We start from the raw sequence: 22,646 nt of genomic DNA, 5'->3' as shown, positions 1-22,646 counted from the left end.
AATAGGATCTGTATCAGTGCTGCTCAGGATGTAAACACTTTGCTGTATAAAAATCCTTGTCTGGCAATATGCTCTGCCTTGTAACAGAGGTTCTTAACAACAGTTTGATGGGAATTCCTTATTTTTTCTCTATTGATTATTGTATACAGAAATATTATCTCCATAACTTAAGAGAAAAGAAGAGACCCCTTACCTGATTTCTGTCACGTGCACTTGTGTACCTGATCTTCTGGATGAAGTAAAATATTAACCAAGCTGAAGAAATGATCATCAAGACAATGAATGATATTGACACAAAGACTAGAGAGCCCCGACTGAAGTTCTTCGGAGGAACACGGGACCCCACTGCTATGGCCATCAGGACAGAGATATTCTTTTCCAAGTAATTCAGGATCTCCTTAACCTTTGATTCTGTAATCATGACAGCAACAATGTCTCCAGTTCCTATAAAAAGGGGAAAAAAGTTCAATTGCTATTTAAAGTTAACACAGCACTCTGCTTACAAGATTTTCCAAATGCAAAGCCATTTGACAACTCAAGAAGCTTTAATCTAAGCCATCTATGGCACATGGAACAATGCTACTGGGCACTCTACTCATGCCTTGTCCTTCCAACTCAGATTTTCAAATTAGGGCATTAATATGCAAACTCTCCGCATCTCCACAGACAGTAACAGATCTCTACTGCTGGTTACACAGTACTTCCCACATTGTAATTACTATGTGAAGTCTGAACTAGCTTTCCAAAGTACATTTGTTCCAGATCTGAAGCAGTGAATACCTAAACAGGCAACTCTCAGAAAAACATTTAGGAGATGAGTGAGAATATGAGAATATTGCTTGAGCACCCTTAGCATAGGCTGTGCTGTGGATGTTGCTGGGGAGAGTTATGCAAGTTCCCTTGCATGGTTATGTGGCTGCACAGTAGAAAAAGAATTGAAAAAACTTGGCAGAAGTTTGACAGCTGATTTTATCACCCGTACAAAGACACGCTTGATAGGATCGCAAAGAGGCTGTCAGCTTCATCAGCTCCATTTTCAATGTGTAGCCCATCTGTTTTCATAGTTTCTTGCCTCTAGACTATTTCCTGTCCCAAAGGGAAAATTATTGGTACAAGGATAATAGGAAAACCATGAGCCTTGCTGAAAAAGAACAAAATCGCCTATACAGCAGAGAGAGCACCTATGTTTTAAAGTAAAGACCCCATTAAAAAAAAAGAGGATCTTGAACACAGGGTAATTCTAAGTTCAAAGAAAGAAAAGTTTCAGAAAAACCAAAGCCAAAAGGAAAAAAACCCTTGTGAAATTTCATTCTTATTCATCCAGACTTATTTGCTTCCTATACTAAAAACCTTTTCAAGACCTATTTTCAAAATGCTTACAAAGTCTGTTCATCTGCTTGTTCCATCTGCTTGCTCCAATTCACATTCCCTCTGAGAGGAAATGTATAAGGCAAACAACTTCAGCACCAAGATTCTGGATTTAGAGTGGATTTAAGCTACAGAGAACCTAGAATGACAGTAGAGAACATGAGGTCCTATTTTAACATAAAGCATTTGTTCAAAGTCTTTTAATCAAAACCTAATTTTTAAGAAACTACTGTATCCACAAAATGATGTTCAAGAGCCAAAAGAGCAGCTTGTTTGAAACCTTGGGCACAATAACTCCGGGTGACAGCTACATAATTTTCCAAAATGGGGACTTTTAATGGAGTTGTGCAACAGTCTTAAATGTTCTCTTGTTACTCTTTGAATTCACCATGCTAAATAGTAACATTCATAGTCACTATCATCAGATTTCCTATTAAGTTCACCAATGTTGGTGATGTGGATTGTGCTGATGAAGATACTCAAAAGAATCAAAACTGATAATCTCAGAAATTAGAATTTGCACAATAATTGAAAAAACCATTCCACAGCCCTCAAATTGCTTTCCTCAATAAATTTAAACTTTTCTTTATTTAAAAATGAAATGGAAAAGTCATTCAGGTTTTGTCCTGCTAACATGGGATTGAATAGGAAAAGAAAGTTCAGTGTTTCCTTCTGAATATTTTTGAAACAGTGCCACAGTAATTCAAAAGCTTTGAATAGCAATGAAAACTGAACCCAATTTATTTAATCTCTAGTATAGCACAGACTCACACAAGATCAACTTTCATCCAGCTCTCAGAAGACACTTCAGTACCAAGTCTGATTTCATGAAAAAATAACCAATATATTTAATAGACAGCAAATCTCAAAGTAAAAGTCCATCACTACCTTTATTTTCATGGAAATCTACCCAGATTCATATTTGTCCAGTTAGGAAGATAGTTCCTACCCAATCTTACAGCACATTTTTATAGCACAAGAGACACCCTTCCTGCAAGATCCTGTAGATGCAGCACATGCTCCTGCAACCCCAAATCCCTGCAGCTCAGATAGTGCAAGATCAATCAAGAGAAGATAATTTATATTGCTTGATATTTTCCCCAGACTTCAGTTCTGCTCTTCATATCTAGTTCAGACAGAGAAGAAAAGCAGGGAAGGGTACAGGAAGACTCTATTCCCCAGAGCACATGTTCTGCTAAGCTTCCCCAGTAGGAATTTATTTGCACTGAGAAATTATGTTATTATAAAAATATCAAGATAAAGCACTCAATGTAATATTCTAACAGGATTTATAGTTATCTACAAAGCAAAGATGACAAAGATCTTCTGATACTAGTCCAGTTCTATCTGAATCCAAAGCTGAAGTCTCTACCTATTCCCCTCTACCCAGGGAATGTGACAAAGCTGACAATCTGTCACGCGTTTTATATAAAGCCCAGCACAATGGGAACCTCTGGCATCACTGCAAAGTGATTTGCATTCCAAATGACTCAACTGGGAACAGCCAAAGTGCTACTGCTGCTTCTGACCCTGCCAGAGCCAAGGAGAACTGCAGAAAAGAAAAATAAATGGTGTCTGTTTAACATACTGAAGCTCAGTGGAAACTGGGACTTGGTTCATCCGTATTTTTGTCAGGGGCATCACCCTAAATAATTTTAGCAAGAACTCCCTGTTTGAGAACAATTGGGGGCAGGAGAAGAGAGTGACTCATTTATTTTAAGCACCTTGAAACCTTGTATTTCTGAAACTTTAGCAGAAAAAAAAAATCCTCAGGTGAAGACAGAAAGACTAAGAGTGTTTGTGAAACTCAGAATATGGTCTTACTCCATAATCTTACAAAAAGCAATATTCTCCTCAGCCAAGAACACAGTGTCCAGAGAAAAGAATCTGGATTGCTTACTAAAGCTAATGAACTACACATGGAACCACAGATGACAAGCTAGGACAGACGGTAGGCATAAGATAAATATTGATGCCTGTAAACATAAATCATTTAATTGCTATCATCCAAGCCCAGGCAGCGCTCTCCAGCTTGCAATTTTACCATGCACATGTTTAATTAGGATAGTTATACAACTCTGTGTATGAAAAGGGATGAAGTTGTGACTAATCATTAAATCTGTGTAATATTACATTGTGAGAGCAGAAGACAGAACTTAAAAGCTGAGAAGACAGTAAAAACAAGACTATGGGAAAAACAGCAACATCCAGAAATTTCCTGTGGAGCTCATAAGGAAACTGCTTTGCTCTCTCACTGACCTATTCACATCTCCTAGCAATTCTAAAAGAGCATGCTTAGAAAGTCAATAAAAAGTCATCTCAAATAAATGTTACAAGTGTCATCACAGGCAAGTATTTGTGGTGCTTTTGTTGTGTTGTTTTTGGTAGGTTTCTTTTTTCATTGTTGCTGTTGATTCTTGACCACCAAATGTTTATCAAAGCTCAAAATATGAGTAACTATGTCCAGGATACCAGGCTGAAGCTGAAGACAGGCATGGTTCAAAGAGAAGACTTCAGGCACCTTCAGTCCATCCAGCATGCACTGGAGGTTGCAGGGAATGGCAGCCTGGCAAAACGCAACTGCCAATCAGGCTGCAATGTTTCAAGCACCTTCTTGCAGATGGGGAGGGCAAAACCACCTCGAGTGTGGAAAGTGACAAACCACCTGTAAGAAGCACTGAACTATTTTGATTTGATGCAACAAGGTTTGCAGAGAACTGAGAATTAAGTCACATACTCATAACAAAGGTCAGTGATTTGCTAATGGCTGATATTTTAAGCTAAAGTCCTTGCAATAAGTCTCTGATAGTGGCTGCTGATGCTGCAGACACAGCATGAAGCACACAGACTGCACTCATCTTATGCTTGTGTAAGAATACTGTTCTCTCTTTAAATAGCAGAGAAAATTTTACTTCAACCGAGTCCTTTCATAATTTCTATCTGAAAAACCTAAACGTAGCACATTTACCTGAATTCTGTTGGTGAAAATTCTAGAGAACTTCCTTAGAAAACACAAATTCCCCATTTCCTGATAAAGATTGGTCCAGACCATCACTCGAAAGCTGGATTCAGACAGTGAAAGGCCACTGCCTTTCTGAGTGTGGCATTAGGATCATCATCACGATAACGTAATTGGAAATAAAACTGCCCATCCTCAAAAACCAGACTTCCCTATTCTTCTATTAAAATACTGTAGCTGTGTGCTAAGCACTTCTGAATGCATTATGTCAGAAATAAAAAGACAGCAACACCTACTATTCAGTACCCAGGAAAGGGATCAGTCCTACTACTGAGAGCGACAGATTTCTGGGAATAACATCAACTAACAGTGAAACCACTCCAACTGAATTTGGGAGCCCAGAAAATGACAAAGAAAGCAGGAAAGCACTAATGAAAGCTATGGCTCCATATGAAATTTCAAGAGACTGATTGTGAGTTTTGTGAAAACTCCAGAAGACATCTGAGCTGCATGAGAGCAGAGGTGGAAGCAAGGATTACCTCTGCAAGGGAAAGGATTCAGCCACAGAGGATATAATCCATGGGACCCATAAGGCAAAGGATATGGGAAAGGCATACTGATCTGTAAGCAAAGCTGTGCTGCTAGAAAAAGGCTTGGGGAGAACTGTTTTTAAATAAAAATTCCATGGCACAACAGTGGGGAAACCCACACATTTATCAGGTACCTTAATATTTTTGTCTGATGCAAAAGAAAGAAATTTATTGTGAAGAATAACTCTTACATTCTAAACAGGTTTATGGGAAAGCAGACACCAAGAGGACGAGCCTTGGCATATCTTCAGAGTCATTAAAACCGGTCTAGCCGCACATATTTTTATTTTGATCTAATCAGAAAGTAAACAAGAGCACATCCAAGCTGTCAACACATGAGCAATCTCAAGAGTAGAATATGTTGTCTGAGATGTCCTAAATCAAATACTTCTGAAAACAGAAAAAGACCATAATATTTGACAGTTATTGCATTCTAAACAAGACAAGAATTTAATGCAAGGAATATACATTAGTTTTAAAATGAGACTGGTAGAATTTTAAAACATTTGTCTTCCTGTTGCCTTAATAATTTTGAAAATGTTGAATTCTTGCCTGCATGTAAACGTTTAGCTTAGGATGTCTATTTTATATATGTCAGACACCAGAACAGATTTTACAAAATTGCTATGAGAAAAGTCATAAAGGGCAGCAGCACATGAAATTATTACCCAGAAGTCAGGCTTTTCAGGATGCCTCAGTTAAATACAACCAGTGGAAAAACTTTGTATCCCAAAACACTGAGCAGGTATTTTCAGAAATCACAAGCCTCTTTGCTGCAGAAACCTATACTAAACAACCTAAATAAAAAAGCTTCTGAGATTAAAACTTGAATTCTCTCTACTCAAGAAAACAAAGAAGTAGGTATTTCAAGTTCAGTGAGGAAAACGCTTCTGTGAAATACTGTCAGTGTGAGTCTGAAGAACACTTAAAACTCTTCTTTTTAGCAAAAAGAACTTCAACAGATTTCACTCTGTCAGGTAAAGAGAGGGCTCTGCTCTGTGCCCTCTAAACATGATTACACACACTTCAGTGTTCTGCAGAGTGCCAGGCACTGCTGTACTGCAGACATGATGGACCATCACAAAGCCCTGCTCCTTTAAGAAAAACAGGCATTGATTGAGGCATATGATTAGAAAACCAGAAACAGCAAGAGCAGCTTTTCAAAGATGGGTGTGACGCAATTAAATTCGAAACAAATATTAAAGCTTAATCAGATTCTTGTTGTGCTGGCCTGTAGCACATTAAATTCCTAAGTGATAAACAATAAACTTATAAGCCCATCCTCCTTCATTAAAGAAGAAACAATGCCTCAGTAAAATGTCCTTGCTGTATTTTTGATCCTCTTTATAATCTACTCTGACCAAGAGTTCCTAAAAGGAGAGCCAAATAGCAAAATCAGTTGAGAAAATGGTTGGGCTGTATTTAGATGACAACTGCTGACACGTTGTTTCATAACCCACTTGTTCTATTCTGACACTTAGGGAAATGTTTCTTAAGGAGAAGTTCACATACAATCAAAACAGATATCACAGCCACATCCTGATTCATTCACAAGTACAAATCCTGCTGATACATGTGAGCTGGGGAGCTACGCCCCTGGATTTCCTCAAGCTTGTCAAGGTCAAGCTGTCTTATCCAACACCCAACACATTCTAGAAAACCAACACTCACAGCCTCTCAAGTATACAACACAACATCAGCATGTACAAAAGAGGTTGGGCTTCTCTGCAGATCATTTCCTCTTCACCCACCTCACCCGAGGAGCTCCCCTCTATTTTCCATCTCAAGTCATATGACAATAAGCTCTGCTAGAATAATTAAGATCCTCTATTAAGCTACAAGATGCACCACCTCTTTATTGTTAGAGTCCCTCAAGTTCCAGAATCCCTGCTCAGTCTTTAAACACGCTGCTTCAATGCTTCTGATGGGCAGCAGGAGGACAGACCCATGGCCAGGCCAAGAAGGGGAGAGAGTTTATAAATCCCTGGAATTTGAACTGCAGCAGAGCTCCTCTAGAATAGCAGGGACATTGGGTTTGGGGTTTCTTGTGCTCCCCTCCTTTGAATCACCTTGATAATTCCACTTATATCACATATTCCCTTTCTGTGGAAGGGCTTTTATCTCCTGGGTATTACTTTTTTTTTTTTTTAATTTTTTTTTGTTGTTGCATGTGACCTTTTGCACTCTTTACACTGGGAAAAACCAAGCCTAGACAGGGGAAAAGCAGATAGATGTTGCAATGACTTTACAGACATTTCACACTTTTTCCTCTGCTTTTTTTTTTGCATCTGCTTGCATTGCAGTTTTATCTTTTCTAAAGGAAACGGACATTCCACCTAAATAATGCCAGAAGAATTAAAAAGCTTGGCACAAAGAAATATAACACTTGATAATCCCCTTTCCACAATCTGTGCAGATTTTTATATTTTTTTATTCACATTTCTATATGGCATTTAGCCATGTTTATGGTAAGTAAACTGATTTGCAGTCTCTTTTAAGGAATAAAACTGTTAAGGTATTAGTATGCTAACAAAGTAGACCAAATTCCTTATTCAAATTCCTTATTCAAACCTTAAATGTAAATTAATGAAAAGCTGAAGGATCACGTGAAGTTTTGACTAGGGAAATGGTGTAATCTTAACACATTACACACCACTGAAAAAAAACTGTGTCATAGTTTCACACATTTCTGAAATAGTCTATATCCATCTATCTTCAGAAGATATTTTTGTAATTTGAAAACAACTTTTCTTCACTTTCTATACTTCTGATGTCCTAATGTCCTAAACCTGTTACACTATTGCATTTTTGCTTCATCAGTAATATTAATGCAGTGTAGACCTCATTGATTAATTCATCAATGTAAGACTCACTTGGATTTTGATAAATGTCCCTTGCATTCCTTAGTGTGATGAGGTGCTAGCAGGTGGTTTACATTTTGCCATTTCTGGATAGCAGTTTGTATTCCCACTAATGAATGGTGCAGCTAAAAAACCCAGGGATTTCTAAAAAGAGCAATTTGTCACACTCATGTATTTTCTTCTACAGACTTCTGTACAGATCAATCTGGACGTGGACAGTCATTCCAAACAAATTCAGCAAAGCACCAAAGAAAAATGGCAAGACAGCCTTACCCAAGGACACTACAAAATACTTTGAGAGATTTATAAATAGCATATTCACAGATTAATATCATAAATTTGTTTCTATTGAGTCCGTAGATATGGGGAATTACTCTGCTGCTGGAGCTCAGACTTTGGATAAGAAGAAGAATGTAATTACTTACAGTCACTAACAGTCCCGTGGGCCTTTTCACAGTCACAGAACTAATTACCCTTTCAGCTGGCTGAGTTAAAATGAGTCTGACTGCTGTTATTTCAGTTGTGGATGAAGCATGTATGACATAGAAACACTAGTAAGGAGCTCTGCAAGGCACCAAGGCTATGATGGCTCTGTAGAGGGGTTTCCCTGGATTGCTTTGAAGAGACAAGTGCTTCGTTATGGTCCAGAATCAGCACATCAGACACTCCTCTCCACATCTCTAAGTGCCAGACACTCCCATCTACTGTGTGACAGATTTTCCTGATTGATACATCTCCAAGGAATGCAGTGGGAAACAGGATCAACAATAAAGCTGTTGACACTTGTTCTCCATATTTTCAATTAGAAAACATAAACGAAAAATGATCAAATATATGTAAACAATGCCTAGACTATTAATTGCTTTGCCCTTAATAAAGCTTCAGCTTTCATGACTCAGCTCTTTTTACTAATATTCTAAGATAAATTAATAATAATTCATTTTAATAGCAATATTGTAACATACAATAAAATTAGTTTTGACCTGGGGATTAAAAGTAGGTCTCAGTAATCTAGGGCAAGTTTTGCAGTGGATTTGGTGTAGAGCTAAAATATTCGTCAGCACACACTTGTGCAAGATTATCTGCAGTGCACCCTGCAAGAGCTTCCATGCATCAGTTCAGCTGAGAGTTACATAAAGAGACATTTGTGAGAAAAAGGCAGGCAGCAGAGTTAAGACATGAGCTGCTCAGGGATCAGTGCCACAGCAGAGGACAGTGACACTTCGAGCCCTGCTCTCTGTAATTGCACCCACTCCGAATGAGGGCAAGAACGTGGAACAGCCATCAGATGGCAACAACTTCAGATTACTTCCTGTCCCTCCTGCCTCTGACCCACTGACCTAAAACAATCCACAGAACATACAGGCAGATTTAGCACAGTTCAAAGCAAGTACAGCCCTTGCTTTCCACACTAGTGTGCTTTTCAGGTGAACAGAGGGCCATGACAAATCCTTCCCTTGGAAGGAGCCTGTTTCTGGGAGCAGCCCATGGCAGACAGCTCTTGCACAGTGCCACAGCAGAGGAACGTCACCTGTGCACATCATGGAACAGAAACACCTTCCTCCAGAAAATTAATGAGTTGTTTCTTTAGAAGAGCCATAAAGACTGATCTTGATGACCTGTCAGCATCTTGGTTCAAAAGACCTTAAAAGATTTACCTGTATCAGGTAAATCTTCTAAAACCAGTGTTATATTAGAAGTTGTTTATATACTTCTGGAAATTTCTTAGGTGCTCATAAACCATGGTTACTGGAATCCAGCAACTTCATTTTGACACTGCTTTCTACATGTGTTTCTCTTTTTCTGTGAATTCCAAGTATGAAATTTGAATTTTAGAGGCTTGTTTGACATATATTCTTTGATATAAATCCAAATAAAAGTCTAGATTTTAAGAGAGAAATTCAGTATCATAAAATCAAAAAATGGTTGGAAGGGACCTTAAAAATTATCCAGTTCCAACCTCCGCAAATTTTTAACTATTTTGTACTTAACAGGATCATCTCTACAACACAGAAACAAAAAAGGAATTAAAATGTTATTTAACCTGAATTTTCTTCCTTTTCCCATAACTGTTTATAAAGGAGACAGCTACTACATATTTTCTCCACCACATAGGCTATTTTTTTGCATTAGACAATGTCAGTTTTGCTTTAACAGAAACAGCAAACAAAACCACATAAAACTGCCTTCCTGCCAGTGACATCATAGGCTAACATAACCTATGCTGGGAAAGGTGTTCTTTGCTTAGCCTGACAGAAGACAGCTACAGGATTGTGCAAAATAAGTATACACTGACACGTACAAGGATAGGCACAAAGAAAATAATGTTGCAAATACATCAACAGATGTACAGGTATTTAAAAAGAAAGCTGACCAATTACTGAAGGTCATTATCTCCTTTAAAACTCAAAGGTGAAAATGAAGGGGCAGAAACTTGGTGGACTATAACACTAAAGAAAGCAAATTCTGCTATTAGCAGCAGAAACTGTTCATTTGACACAGTGATGATAGACTGATTCCAGAGTGACAGTTGTTATCCAGCCACCAGAAGGAACTGCCATTCTGCTAAGTAATATCTTGAATACGAACAAATTTCCATAAGAATAAAATTTTCAAATGTGTATTCAAGCATAAAATAGCTTGGATAAAATATTAATCCTGCAGGTGGAAAGTGCTTCCTAAGCTCTTTTCACAGGGAATCACCTCTCTGCAGGTGGGCAACATACATAAATCTGTGTAATGTGTTATTTATTTTTATCACAGACACTGTCTGAGCGAGTGATTGGAATTCATGCAAATATCCAAGCTGGAAAGCTTGCAGTTCATAGTGTGCATTATAAGCAGTTGTTGCTTTCCTCTCTGCTTCACCAGGAAGACAGAATATTTCTAAGGCTTGATTTGCAGCAGTACAAAGATTATGTTACAGCAATATAAAATAACATAAGGTCTACATTCTCCTTGGTCTATGGAAAGAAAATATAGAGTCATTAACTCGGTCATCATAACACAGCTGCAAAATTATTTTGTGAAGACTGCATTTTAAAAAAAAAAAGAGGAATATTGCACAGCAATAGACATCATATGGAGCTAACACCAACCTGGTGGCTCACCTCCATCCTCACTTGCTATCAACTCCAACACATTAATTTAATCAGTGCTGAACAGCTCTCAAATACACAGGGTCAGCTCCTCCCAACGTTTAGGGACAGAAAATACTAAAGAGAAGTGATGTAGTACACTGGAATATCTAATTAGCAGATCACACAGAATCAATTAGGTTGGAAGAGACATCTGAGATGATGTGGTTGTTCACCACCTAAAAAGCACACAAGCAATCCTATAGCTGACAAGGCAGAAAAAGGAAGCCCAGGGAATGGCTTGAATGTGTGCAAGTTTGCCTTACACACATTTTTAGAATATACTCATCCCATAAGCACAGGTTCAGGAATCTGTCTCCCACCTGGAATAACTCTCAAGAAGGGGAATGCTGGATTCCAAACCCTCCCTGTGCTGGGACTAACACCAAAGGACTGTCTACACTCCAATTACACACAATTACAGTTCCACCATCAGCCCACCAGGAAGTTATTTGCAGGAAGCTCTGCTCTGAGGAAATCCCTCACGTGTCCGTAACACAATGAAAACAAAGGCTGTGGAGCAGCATTTATCTTCATCACAGGTGCTACTTCAGTTCTAGAAAATTACTTTTAGCCTGTCATGTAGTTTGAGCACCTCAAGTCCAACACTAATTTTGAAACAGTCTTCAGCCCAAACCAGGGCAGGTTGCAGAGTATACTGAGCACAAGCACCTAAAATCCAGTATTTCAAATACACAAAGATAAAATATGCATAATCTCTAGTAACTGCATTTTTTTTTAAAGCTAACCATAAATAAGAGTAAATATTTGAAACTCAACATGCTGAAGACAGTATTGGTCTTTTTCCCAAATATCAACTACCCAAGCAGCTGCCTGGCTACCTTGCAAGTCACTCTTTTACCCAGAGCAGCTCTCAAATTTTACATCTTGAGATAGTATTTCAACCAACCAGGACTACTGGGACTATTGATAAAGTTTCAAAGACAACACATTCATCTTCTGAGCTGAAACAGGGAGTGAACAAGGGTTTCCTAATAAAAGACAGACCCCATCTTACTGCTGTAAAGCAACTGTCAGATCTAACAGCATTATGAGAAAGAAGGTATTAAAGTTAGAATCAAACCCATTATATGATTTAATGTGTAATAGAGCCAACAATGCTAAAGCTGTATGAGAAGTAGTAACCTTTTTTCCTGACACAGAGATATTCCAAACCACGGAAAAACTACAAATCATAGCTAAATAGAACATATTTATATAAATATTCTTACAGGCAGTTCAAAGAGCCCAGAGCTGAAGGTTTAAGAGGGCACTAAAACTGCAGACAGAGAAATAGAGGATATAAAAATAAAAAGAAAAAACAAAAAGGGGAGGTGGCAAAAAACTTTAATTAGAATATGGAACTTTTTGTTGGCAGATTACTTATCAAAATGTCTAAGAAAGGTACCTGAGAAAAAAATCAACTGTCAACAGGCTTTGAATTGCTACATGGAGGTCAAAACCCCCCTGCAAAAATTCCTGTGGTATAGAGAGCTGGGAAGGTCAAATCCCTCTAACATTTTCCTTGTGAAAAAAAAAAGAAAGAAACAACCACAGCATTTCTTTAGTAAAGGAATTTAATTCCAATTGTGTGACAATATGCAGAGCAATAATTAAGAAATTCTAGTTTCCAAGCAACCCCTTATGCTAGAAGAGACTGAAAATATTCTAAAAAAACATAAATCAGCCAACAGTACCACCACCAAATATAGAGATAAACCTTTTCTGATTAAGCTAAATAGTTCCAAAATGAGAAAACCCTCTGGAAAATTAAAAAGGTAGTTACCAGAATTGCAAAAGTAATTTTTAACCAAGGAAAATGTTTACATATGAGGCTTCCAGCAAAAAAAGTATGTCAACAGGAATAGTAAAATTTTACACATCGGCAGCTGTAAAAAAAGAGCACTCTCTAGAAAAACAGACTTCCAGCATTATTCTAGACAATTTACAGAGGCAACTGCCCTCCAAATGACTGTTTTGTTGATTCCTGTGTAGCACTCAGACTTTCATTGTAGAAAGAAAATCCTCTGTAAACTGTCATTAAAAAAGCAATGCAAGCTCAGATCCCAAAATACAACTGTTAACATTTGAAGGTAGCCATCAGAATAGTGAGTTGGAGACATGTTGCTACAGAATTCTTCATGTTCAGATGCTTTGTAAAATTCTAGATCTTCCATTATATATGTACATTAGCTTCTCTTCTGCAGAAAGGTTTTAAAGATTGCTCAGATCTTACAGGCACTTCTTCACTGCAACACACCCACATCCCCACTGCAGAAGAGAGTTTCTCATGGGATAAAAGTATGCTAAAGGAAAACAACTTTTCAGAATTATTGGCTTATTCTACCATATTGCATATATTCAAATATCCTTGGGGAATGGGCTACTTCCAATACCATCTGTCCAATGCCAAGGGCTCTTTCAGCAATAGTTTATATGGCAAAAGCATTATAGTGAAAGAGATTACATTTTATTTACCTTGATGAGTCATCGTGACAGGTTCTTCACTGGATATATTGTTGTAAATGACCACAGCTGTGGCATTATGTGAAGCTGCTCGCAGTATTTTCTCTTTAAATGTACAGTTTCCTCTCTGTAGTAAAGCAATCCACTGCTTGGTGTTTGGTGGCACCTGGAAACGTGTGCGAGGGTCACAGCCCAGACGATCTGCAACTGAAATGGGAAACAAATTTACACAAGTGCCAATTGCTTCTAACAGGCAAAACAAAGGAAAAAGAAAGAAAAATCCTAATTCCAAGTTGCTGAAGTACTTAAATGTTATGCACTAGGAAGCCATTATTCTCTTGTGAAGAAAGTCTAAAGATAACTGTATTCTTCTTAAAAAAGGATTTTAAAAAAAGAAGTCTCACGCATTGAAAGCTGTGACTATATGCCCAAGAATTAGGCTCACTAACACAAGCTATTTTTAACTCCAGTGCAGCCAGAATAATGAATTCACATTCAAATCAATACCTGCCTAGAGGCCAAAAAACATTAGAATATGGTTCATCTGCTATAAGCATTTACAAAACAGCTGTTTATCAGTCATTCTGGGGAGTACAAGCCTTTTTCTTCTTCCTAATGCAGCCATAAATATCACTGCAGTGGGAAGTACAACTAAACAAAGCAGGTTGTGAAAACAAGATTTCACAGTTATCTGCCATGTGCAGGCTACTGTAAAAAAGGACAATATTAAAAGCTGATCTTGTAAAACCCCAGCAGCCAACATCAGCTTTTTACATATGCACATTTTGTCTACAAGGAAATGTATTCAAATTCATAGAGAAACAAATGGGTTTGCAAACATAATGCACTCGTCAGCTAAACAGGTATAGACAGTATGAAGAAAGAGTAACAGAAATGGCAAATGCCAGATGTTTGAATTCAACAGTGTGCAAAGCTCTTTTGTCCCTTCTGATGGTGTAACATATCCTGGAACAACCCAAAGCCACAGAGCTGTGTACAAAAGGCACCAAACCCAAGGCAGAAGTAACTTCACAGCAGCTGAAACTGATGAAAGACGGATCTGTTTGCACAACTGGAAACACAGCTTAGTCTGATACACTGGTCATATCATTAAAGGATTTTATAAATTTAGAGCCAACAATAGTTTATAATGCAAATATATTTATCCTTTCGAATGCCAAGAGTATAATAATCTTTGGCTACTAAAAATAGTTAGGATAAACAGTGATTTTTTCAACACATAAAAGACCAATTTATTTGCATAATAGCTCAGAAAACATTACAGTTCTGCAATGTAAGAGCAAATCAAATTAAGTCTCCCAAAATTTTTTTCCTTTTCAAGAAGCGAGTTCAGCACAATTATGAGATTTCAGCAAAAACTCTCTCACCAAAAAAATATCCAGTTTAACCTATTAGCTGGAAACAAAACAAAAGGTCTTTTTAAGCAATCTCAGCTTAACATAGCTGAGGTTAAAACCTGTAACAAAGGAGATTCAAAGAGATGTTTCCTGAAACAAGAAAGAAAATCTTCTGCCTAAAGAAAGCTAGTGCAGATTAATCTATACTGTGGCAGACATACAGGAAGTCGTTGCATCTCTTAATTTGGACAAGAAGTGCCTCTCCCTGTTCCCCTGGAAGGAGGGTGGGGAGCCAGATATCAGCACATCCTTCTCACAATTGTTTTTCAAGCCTGTATTAGATATCTCAGACATGGAGGGCTATTTGCTGTATTTTTGTTTCATACAAGCATCAGGGAAAATCTGAAATACAGATGCCTGAAGCCAAATTTTATAGAGTGTTTTCTTCCATTACTCTGACATCGTTACTGGAATCCCTATGGAAATTGCTAGCTAGCACTGATCCACACGTGTTTTGCAGCACTGGTGATGGACATCAAAACATCAACCATCACAGAAGAGCATGATCATGCCCAGTGCACTTTTGCAGCTTGTCTTTGTAGTCTCAAATTTAAGAAGAGTATGTATTTTTTTAAAGGAATTACAGTCCTTTTTGTAAACGTGGAAGAATCACAACACATGTGCCACCAACCTTTCTGCCCTCTGTTAAGATAAAAGCTGCTTTTTGCCCTCTGTTAAGATAAAAGCTGCATGAGTCCCTCTTGTTTTGAATGTTTCCACTTAAAAATATGGAAAGGGGAAAGCACCAGCAAACTGTGATAGGAAGTTTCTCAAGCCATGCAAGCTAAAAATCCCATCCTTCTCCCATGAAATCACATTCAAGAATCTCAGATATGATACATCTGTTGGAAAATACCATTTTGAAAATGGATGCAATTCCACAGAATCCCCTCAAACAGCCAAAAATAAATCTGAAAGTAGACACTATGGCCAACATAAATGTATCTAAAATATATGGGATTATTAAAAACAGATTATGTACTGTTTTCTTCAGTACCATCATGACCAAAACTAAAATATGAAGTGAAAACAAAAATGGCCACAAGAACAAAGCAATGGATTATTACAGTGAAAAACCACAAAAGCAACAAAGAGCACCTTGAATGAGGAGGCAGCAATCTCAAAATTCACATAAGCACCTTGAAATTTGTATGCTTGAAAACTTTTAGCTTAAAAAGCAACAGAGAAAGAAGAGATAACAGAAACTGCGTCTGTGGGAAAAGTAGTACAAAATTTTCTACTACAGTAGAGATCAAAGTCTCTCTCAGCTGTGGACAGAGCTATGAAACGTTACTGGATAAAGCAACAGAATTAGGAAACAAGATATTAAGAGATTAAAGCTTTCCAGATATAGACCAACAAACACCACTCAAATGCTTACAGCATGTTATTCCTGACGAGCTGCATTCAGTATATCCTGATGAAAATTTAACAGCTGACAACATTAACTCAGTACTATTTAAGTAATACAAAAACATTGAGGAGAAACTGGTTGGTTTAGATAAATCTGAACTGTCTGCAAGTCACTTGAGATTTAATAAAAAGTCACAACCCACTTTTCTCTGCATTAGCATTTTATTACACCACACAAATGTTAAGTAATCTTTTCACTTTTAACGAAATAATAGTGAAAAAAGTGGGGTGTTCTGCTTGTCTTTTAGACTGAATAGACTGAAGATACTCTGAAAAGCATGGAAGTCTTAAAATCCCAGTTGCCCTCCTAGAACTGTGAGATGGTTACAATAAAACATCTCCAGTGGCACTGAAGGGGACACACATGAACAGAGTCAGCATGATCATCTTTCACACCCTCCACTAGCCTGTCACCTATGACTTGCTATTCAAAGTTCAACTAGAATCAACACCACATGGGTTGCAAGCATTACCTGGATGAGAATAGAATTGTTTGGGTTGGAAAACACCTCCAAGGTCATTGAGCCCAACCATTAATTGGCACTGCTGTGTTCACCACTAAACCATGCTCCTGAGTACCACATCTACAAGTCTCTTAAATCCCTCCAGGTATGGTGACTCCACCACTGCCCTGGGCAGTCTGGTTCAGTGCTTGACAATCCCTTCACTGATGATTTTTTTTTAATATTGAATCTAACTCTGCCAGGAACAGCTTGAGGCAATTTCCTCTCACTGTGCCAGTTGCTACCCAGGAGAAGAGGCTGAACACCACCTGGCCCCACCCTCCTGTCAGGGACTTTTAGACAGCAAGAAGGTCTTCCTGAGCCTCCTTTTCTCCAGCTCCCTCAGCCTCTTCTCATCAGACCTGTGCTTCAGCCCCTTTCCCAGCTCCTTCATCCTTCTCTGGACATGTTCCACTATCTCAAGGTCTTTCTTGTAGTGAGGGGCTCAAAACTGATGTTATTTGCCAGAATGAAAAGCAACTTCCATTAAATTATTCTAAAATAAATCACTCACACAGAAAAAGATATGATCAGAAGCCACTCATGGAAAGTCAGAAGATTTAAGCATACAGAAAGCCATATAAGTAAGTTTCCCTATAGGTGTACTGCTCTTCTGGCTTATTTGAAATATAAGCTATTTACCCTTTACCCTGCCTGTCTCTATGTTTATCTATGCATCATTTGTTGACAAAAAACCCAATTTTCTGTTAGGAGTGGCAGCCTGCTGGGTTAAAGAGCTATGTACAATGTTGTTGTAAATATCTCCCTTCCTACCATAAGTCCAAACACTACAGAAGAGCCTCTTTACTGAAGAATCAGCTGTGATTTAAGTAGCTACCATTAGATTCATGTTTGTTTTCTGCTTTAGGAGAGCTTCAGTTTCCTTTTGCAGAATAAATGAGGCTGCTCAATTTGTATAACTGTTTTTCCTTGAGCATTTTTATAATTCAAGACCCCTTTCTTCTGAAGGACTAAGGTTTGTGACAGCATTTTAGGGATTCATGGGAAAAAATATTTAATAATGCAACAGATCCAACTAAGGTTCCTCAACTGCTGAAGAAGTAAATGCAAGCTCACATCAGCACAGCAACAGTAGTTTCCTCCTTTTTCAGTTGCTTGACCAAGTTTTAGGCCTCTCCCTATAAGAAGGAGAGCCATTTTGTGGAATAAAAATAAAATGAAAAGGGCAGCTCTCAGCAGCTTTGTCAGAAGAGCACACCTGTCTGAATGCAGACTGTCTCCTAGTTCTCAACTGTGGCTGGGTTTGCTCTTTCTCACACTGTGTGTTCCTGCTGCTCTTGCATCGCTTTGAAGGCAACTGTGACACCCCCCTTCAGCCAAGGTTGCTGCACTGGCTGTTATCAGACTGTTCCCCTTTTCACAGAAATATCCCACTCTCTGGGCATTAACCATTTTATTCTATGCAGGGCTTCTTTCTCTTCCTTCTTTTGTCTTTTTCCTCTAAAGGTCAGATATCTTGCTATTGATTTCATCTTAGCTAATACTGTACTCTGTAAAGCCAGCACCAGTTGCCAGACCTGATCTGTCTCAGCTGCACATACAGAAATCATTTTAAAGTCTGACCTTCAGTCACTGTAATACAATAGCTGGAGAGACACCACTAGTATTTAGAGGGACAGCAGATCAAGAGGCTTGCTGGGAAAGAAACTACAGAGCAACAGGGGAAAGTGCAATGCCATGCACGCTGCACCCCAAAGTGTTGCCTCCCTACAGCTCTGCTACCCAGGTAGGCTCTATGTAGAACACCTGACCAGTAAAATAAGACAGCTTTGTGCAACACGTTAATTATAATCCTGTGATAAAATTTCCAGAAAAGGAATTCAGCTGGGAAATTCACAGAGCAACTCAGCAGCGCTGATTGATTATTTCAAGGAATGGTACTAGTTATTTTCTATCCCATGAGGGCTTAAGATATGCAATGGACATATTTTCTTTCAATGCATTATTACTTGTGTTATTATCAATACAGCCCTTATTCAAGCCAGTCACAATTTCTGCTTTATAAGGTAGTGCCAATGAATCAATGAGTTATGTACAGCAATGTTTTATTTTCAATAGCTCTTTCAGGTAATTGCTTTGACTAAAGCTGGCTTTAGCACGAAAAGAAACTCTCTGAACAAGAGGTAATCTGGTTTCAGGGAGGAAGTTAAACAAAAGAAAATCATTGAAGCTTAGAAGAGCCCTATAATAGTTCAGATTTAATCTTGTTAGCTCAGTAAGTATTCTACAATTATGGCTATATACTCCAATATATAACCTCCACTTTTGCTATCAATTAATGACTACTAATTAAGCTGGTACAAAGATCAATGATGAAGGACAGAAGATTCTTTTTCCCCTATTCCACTGATATACTTGCTTGTCGCATTTTCCTAAGCCTTACTGGTTTGGATTCTGGGCCAGAATTTCTGTCTGAATGTGCCTAGAGCTCTGCAGTTACCAGGAAACTGGCATTTCAAACCTTCTGCAGCTAAAACTTGTTCACACAACATGTTTATGAAGTGCCAGATGCTACAGAATGCTGTAGTTAAAGCACTATGCACAAGATACACCACCTTCCTAACACTGAGCCAATATTGTTTCTTCCACACTTTCACCTTTTTATACTGTATGTTTTTGCTCACATTCTCAGTCTTCTTGCCCAGCCCCAATCCTTATAACCCTTTGAGACTGCTCTCTCTCCAAAGCAGCTTTCAACCAACCACCACCTCCCTACAAGCCTGACAGACTCCATCCCTTTCCACCCCTCCTCACCCCCTCGTTCCTGATCTACTGGTTGGTGAATTTTAACATTTCAAGTTTGACTCAGCTGCTATTTCCCTTTCTATCAGCCCCATCAGCAGTCCTGGTCATCCTGCCTGCTTCCCAGCTTCCCAAGCCAGCCAAGGTGCACAAAACCTTACATCCCAGAAAGTCCTGCAAGGGGACTCTTAAGAGCACACAAGACTGAATTTCCAGTCCTCACACTGGAATCCAAGTACAGAACAAAATCAATAACCCAGATTCAACAGCCACAGAGTCCTCTTCCCCATGGAGAATGTTTTTGAGGGAACTAAACCACAAAGCACTGCAGTTTCTACCAAGAACCATTAAGGTGAGTATTCAGTGGCTTCTAGCTTGGTTTGCCATGGCAAGGGGAATATGCCTGACACCTAAAGGTCTGCAGCACAACTGGTGTCAGGCACCTAATACCAAAGAAGAGTAAAAGCACAGGTCATGGGAGTGGCACAGGGCTGAACACTTGCACAGTGCGTGTACAGACATCCAGGAGCACCCAGGCAGCTGCTGTGAGAGGACTGGGGTGAAATGACCTGGAAGTGTTCAAGGCCAGGCTGGATGAGGCTTTGACCAACCTGGTCTAGGCATGTGTCCCTTCCCAAGGCAGGTGGCTTGGAACCAGACAATTTTTAAGGTCCTTTCCAACCCAAACCAATGAAAATGTCTGATTGCACAAAATCACAACAGAGTAAGGGACTGAGAAGCATTCTGGAATATTGCTGAAGGAATACTATAAACCTGAATTAAACTACCAGAAAACCTGCATCAGGCTGTGAAGACACATTTCACTTCTATCTTTCCATGCACAACAAGAGGAGCATTTTTTTTAATCTGCAAGCATTCATGTCCAGAAGTAGTTTAAAACACTCTTCTAATAAGAAATTAAGTAATGACAAGAGACGAACAAGTTAGAGAAGGTAAGAAAAGGAACTCAAAGCAGAAGAACGGAAGAGAGATTAATAAAGAAACTGTTGCTATCGTGCATTTAATGTGCTTTGAAAAATATGCCCACACAGGTGCTGAATGTATACCCAGCAGCCAACTGTGACCAAGAGCTCGCTGGAGCTGCACTTTCACAAGTCACATTCACAGGCAGTCATGCCAATTACTGCCACCCCACTCCCAGGGGAACTCTGCCTTTGAAAGCCCCTATCAATTTCATACAAGCTCTATAAAAAGAACACGGAAAGAGTTTTAGTACATGTATTAACATGACATGGTTGAATTCCGTTAAAGAAATCCTGCTAAAGAAATGGGAGAAGGGATTGACTGTCATGCTGCACCAGGATTTAGAGTGGGTGATCACATGGGATTGGCATCTTCAAAAAGTAATAAAATATTGGGTATATTCAAAAACAGAAGTCAATAAAATGTTGGAGGAGACTCCCACAATAAAACATCACAGATCACTTAAAATTACAAATGGTGTATGGTCAGCAGCAGATCATTGGCCCTATATCTTGAATTAGTAAACTCATTTATTTCCCTGCAGGCAATGAGTAAGAGATGTGATAAGATGTGATGCCCCATTCCTGGAAGTGTTCAAGGCCAGACTGAATGCAGCTCGGTCTAGTGGAAAGCATCCCTGCCATGGTGGGGTGTTTGGAACTTTATGATCTTCAACATCCCTTCCAACCCAAGCCATTCTGTGATTCTTCACAGAGCATGCAGAAATGTGAAATTAAGGACACTTGAGCTCTAAAACAGTCCATGCCATCAAGGTGCTAACAGATCACCCACATTTGTGAAAATCTCAAAGATAGCCCACAAATGGGTAAATGCTTGTCATCAAAGCGGTTTCAAATTCAAGGTATCTTCAAACAAAGTTGTTAACAATTGTACTTTTCTTCTGAGGATACATGAAAACTGGGGTACAGCAGTGCTGGCTCTAAGAGCAGTGGCTGGCAGCTACTCATGTTTAGAGCTATTAGAAAAGATTTTGCAAACTAATTCTACAGCAGTATTAACAGGCTGATTAAAAAAACATTAGAGCAATTACTTTCAGCAAGACTGCATCATCTTTTATCAAATCTGAATATTAAAAAGCAGATGATGTTCAAGAACAGTTTAACTAAAAGCACAAAATATTTCAATCTTTCTTACTAAATAAAACATTTTTAAACCACAGGCACATCAGCAAAATTCAAATAAAATATAAGTATATAACAACTTACAGAGAACAATTGAGTATGTAAAAGTAAGGAAGACAACTGCTGTTTTGCTTACTTTGTCTTTTATGAAACAGAAAGGCAAAACTGAAATTCCCCCAAAATTGATAACAAAGTTTTAACAACTATACTATGTCAAACCATGTCAGGTTTGACATTTTCACACTTCCTGCTGTACTTTCTCAATAAAGTTATTCATCACACTACTTAGCAGTAGGTATAAAAATGCTGTATATGGACTGTTCATAGTTTTATTTAGCTCTTCTAATTATCAGTTGTCTGTGAAAATGCTGTCAAAGCCTCCCTGTGTTTAAATTGCACCTTAGTGAAGGCATATCAAAAGAAAGCAGAAAAAGCTACAGAGGCAGATTAAAAGAAATTAGTACCAAATGTTTTTCTTGACAAATAACACAGCCCCAAAAAAATAAAGTGCTTTGATACCTTGCATGTATAAAAACACAGTATTTTATAACCCGTTAAAATATTACTTGCAGTAACAGGATTTACATGACTAAAACTTTTAGGGCAGACTCCTGATTTCAAGCAGGTTGTGTGAGGATGCAAGTGAGGAATACCAGGAAGCAGAAGAATGACTGCAACATATTTAATGTTGGCTGATAGACAGGATTTGATGTACAAATAAAAATCATTTTACAGAAGACTTCCCCAAAAATTTCTGCTTCCTCACTCTTCCATCCCAAAATCTAACCCACTAATACATTCTAGTTATATTTTGCAGAGCTAATGAAACTGAGCTCCAGCGAGACTGGCAAGCACCTGCTGATGCACAGCCTGATCCATCTGGACCAGAAGCTTACAGAGGCTGCCTAGCAGAAACATTATTCTGAAGAAGCATCATACTATTTTCCTGATGTTAAGATTAGGCAAATTCTCTAAAGCTTCTAATAATACAGTAGTTTTGTGCTACCAATTCTTCTAAAACACTCTTAGTATTCATCACTTA

General features: G+C 38.5%; 1 protein-coding gene across 1 annotated transcript in view; it reads right to left on the bottom strand.

The window, feature by feature from the left end:
* Positions 1-22,646, bottom strand: part of RNF130 (ring finger protein 130) — a 42,480-nt gene that overhangs the window by 18,080 nt on the left and 1,754 nt on the right. Inside the window, exons 2-3 of the mRNA XM_056502154.1 lie at positions 13,394-13,588; positions 194-444 (exon numbers count right to left, since the gene is read on the bottom strand). Of these exons, the coding sequence (XP_056358129.1) occupies positions 194-444; positions 13,394-13,588 (446 nt within the window). The remainder of the gene's footprint in view (positions 1-193; positions 445-13,393; positions 13,589-22,646) is intronic.

Source organism: Oenanthe melanoleuca, chromosome 13 (genome assembly GCF_029582105.1).
Source record: "Oenanthe melanoleuca isolate GR-GAL-2019-014 chromosome 13, OMel1.0, whole genome shotgun sequence".
NCBI lineage: Eukaryota > Metazoa > Chordata > Aves > Passeriformes > Muscicapidae > Oenanthe > Oenanthe melanoleuca.
The sequence above is the reverse complement of the archived record's forward strand: the minus strand, read 5'-3'. Positions and strand labels throughout refer to the sequence as shown.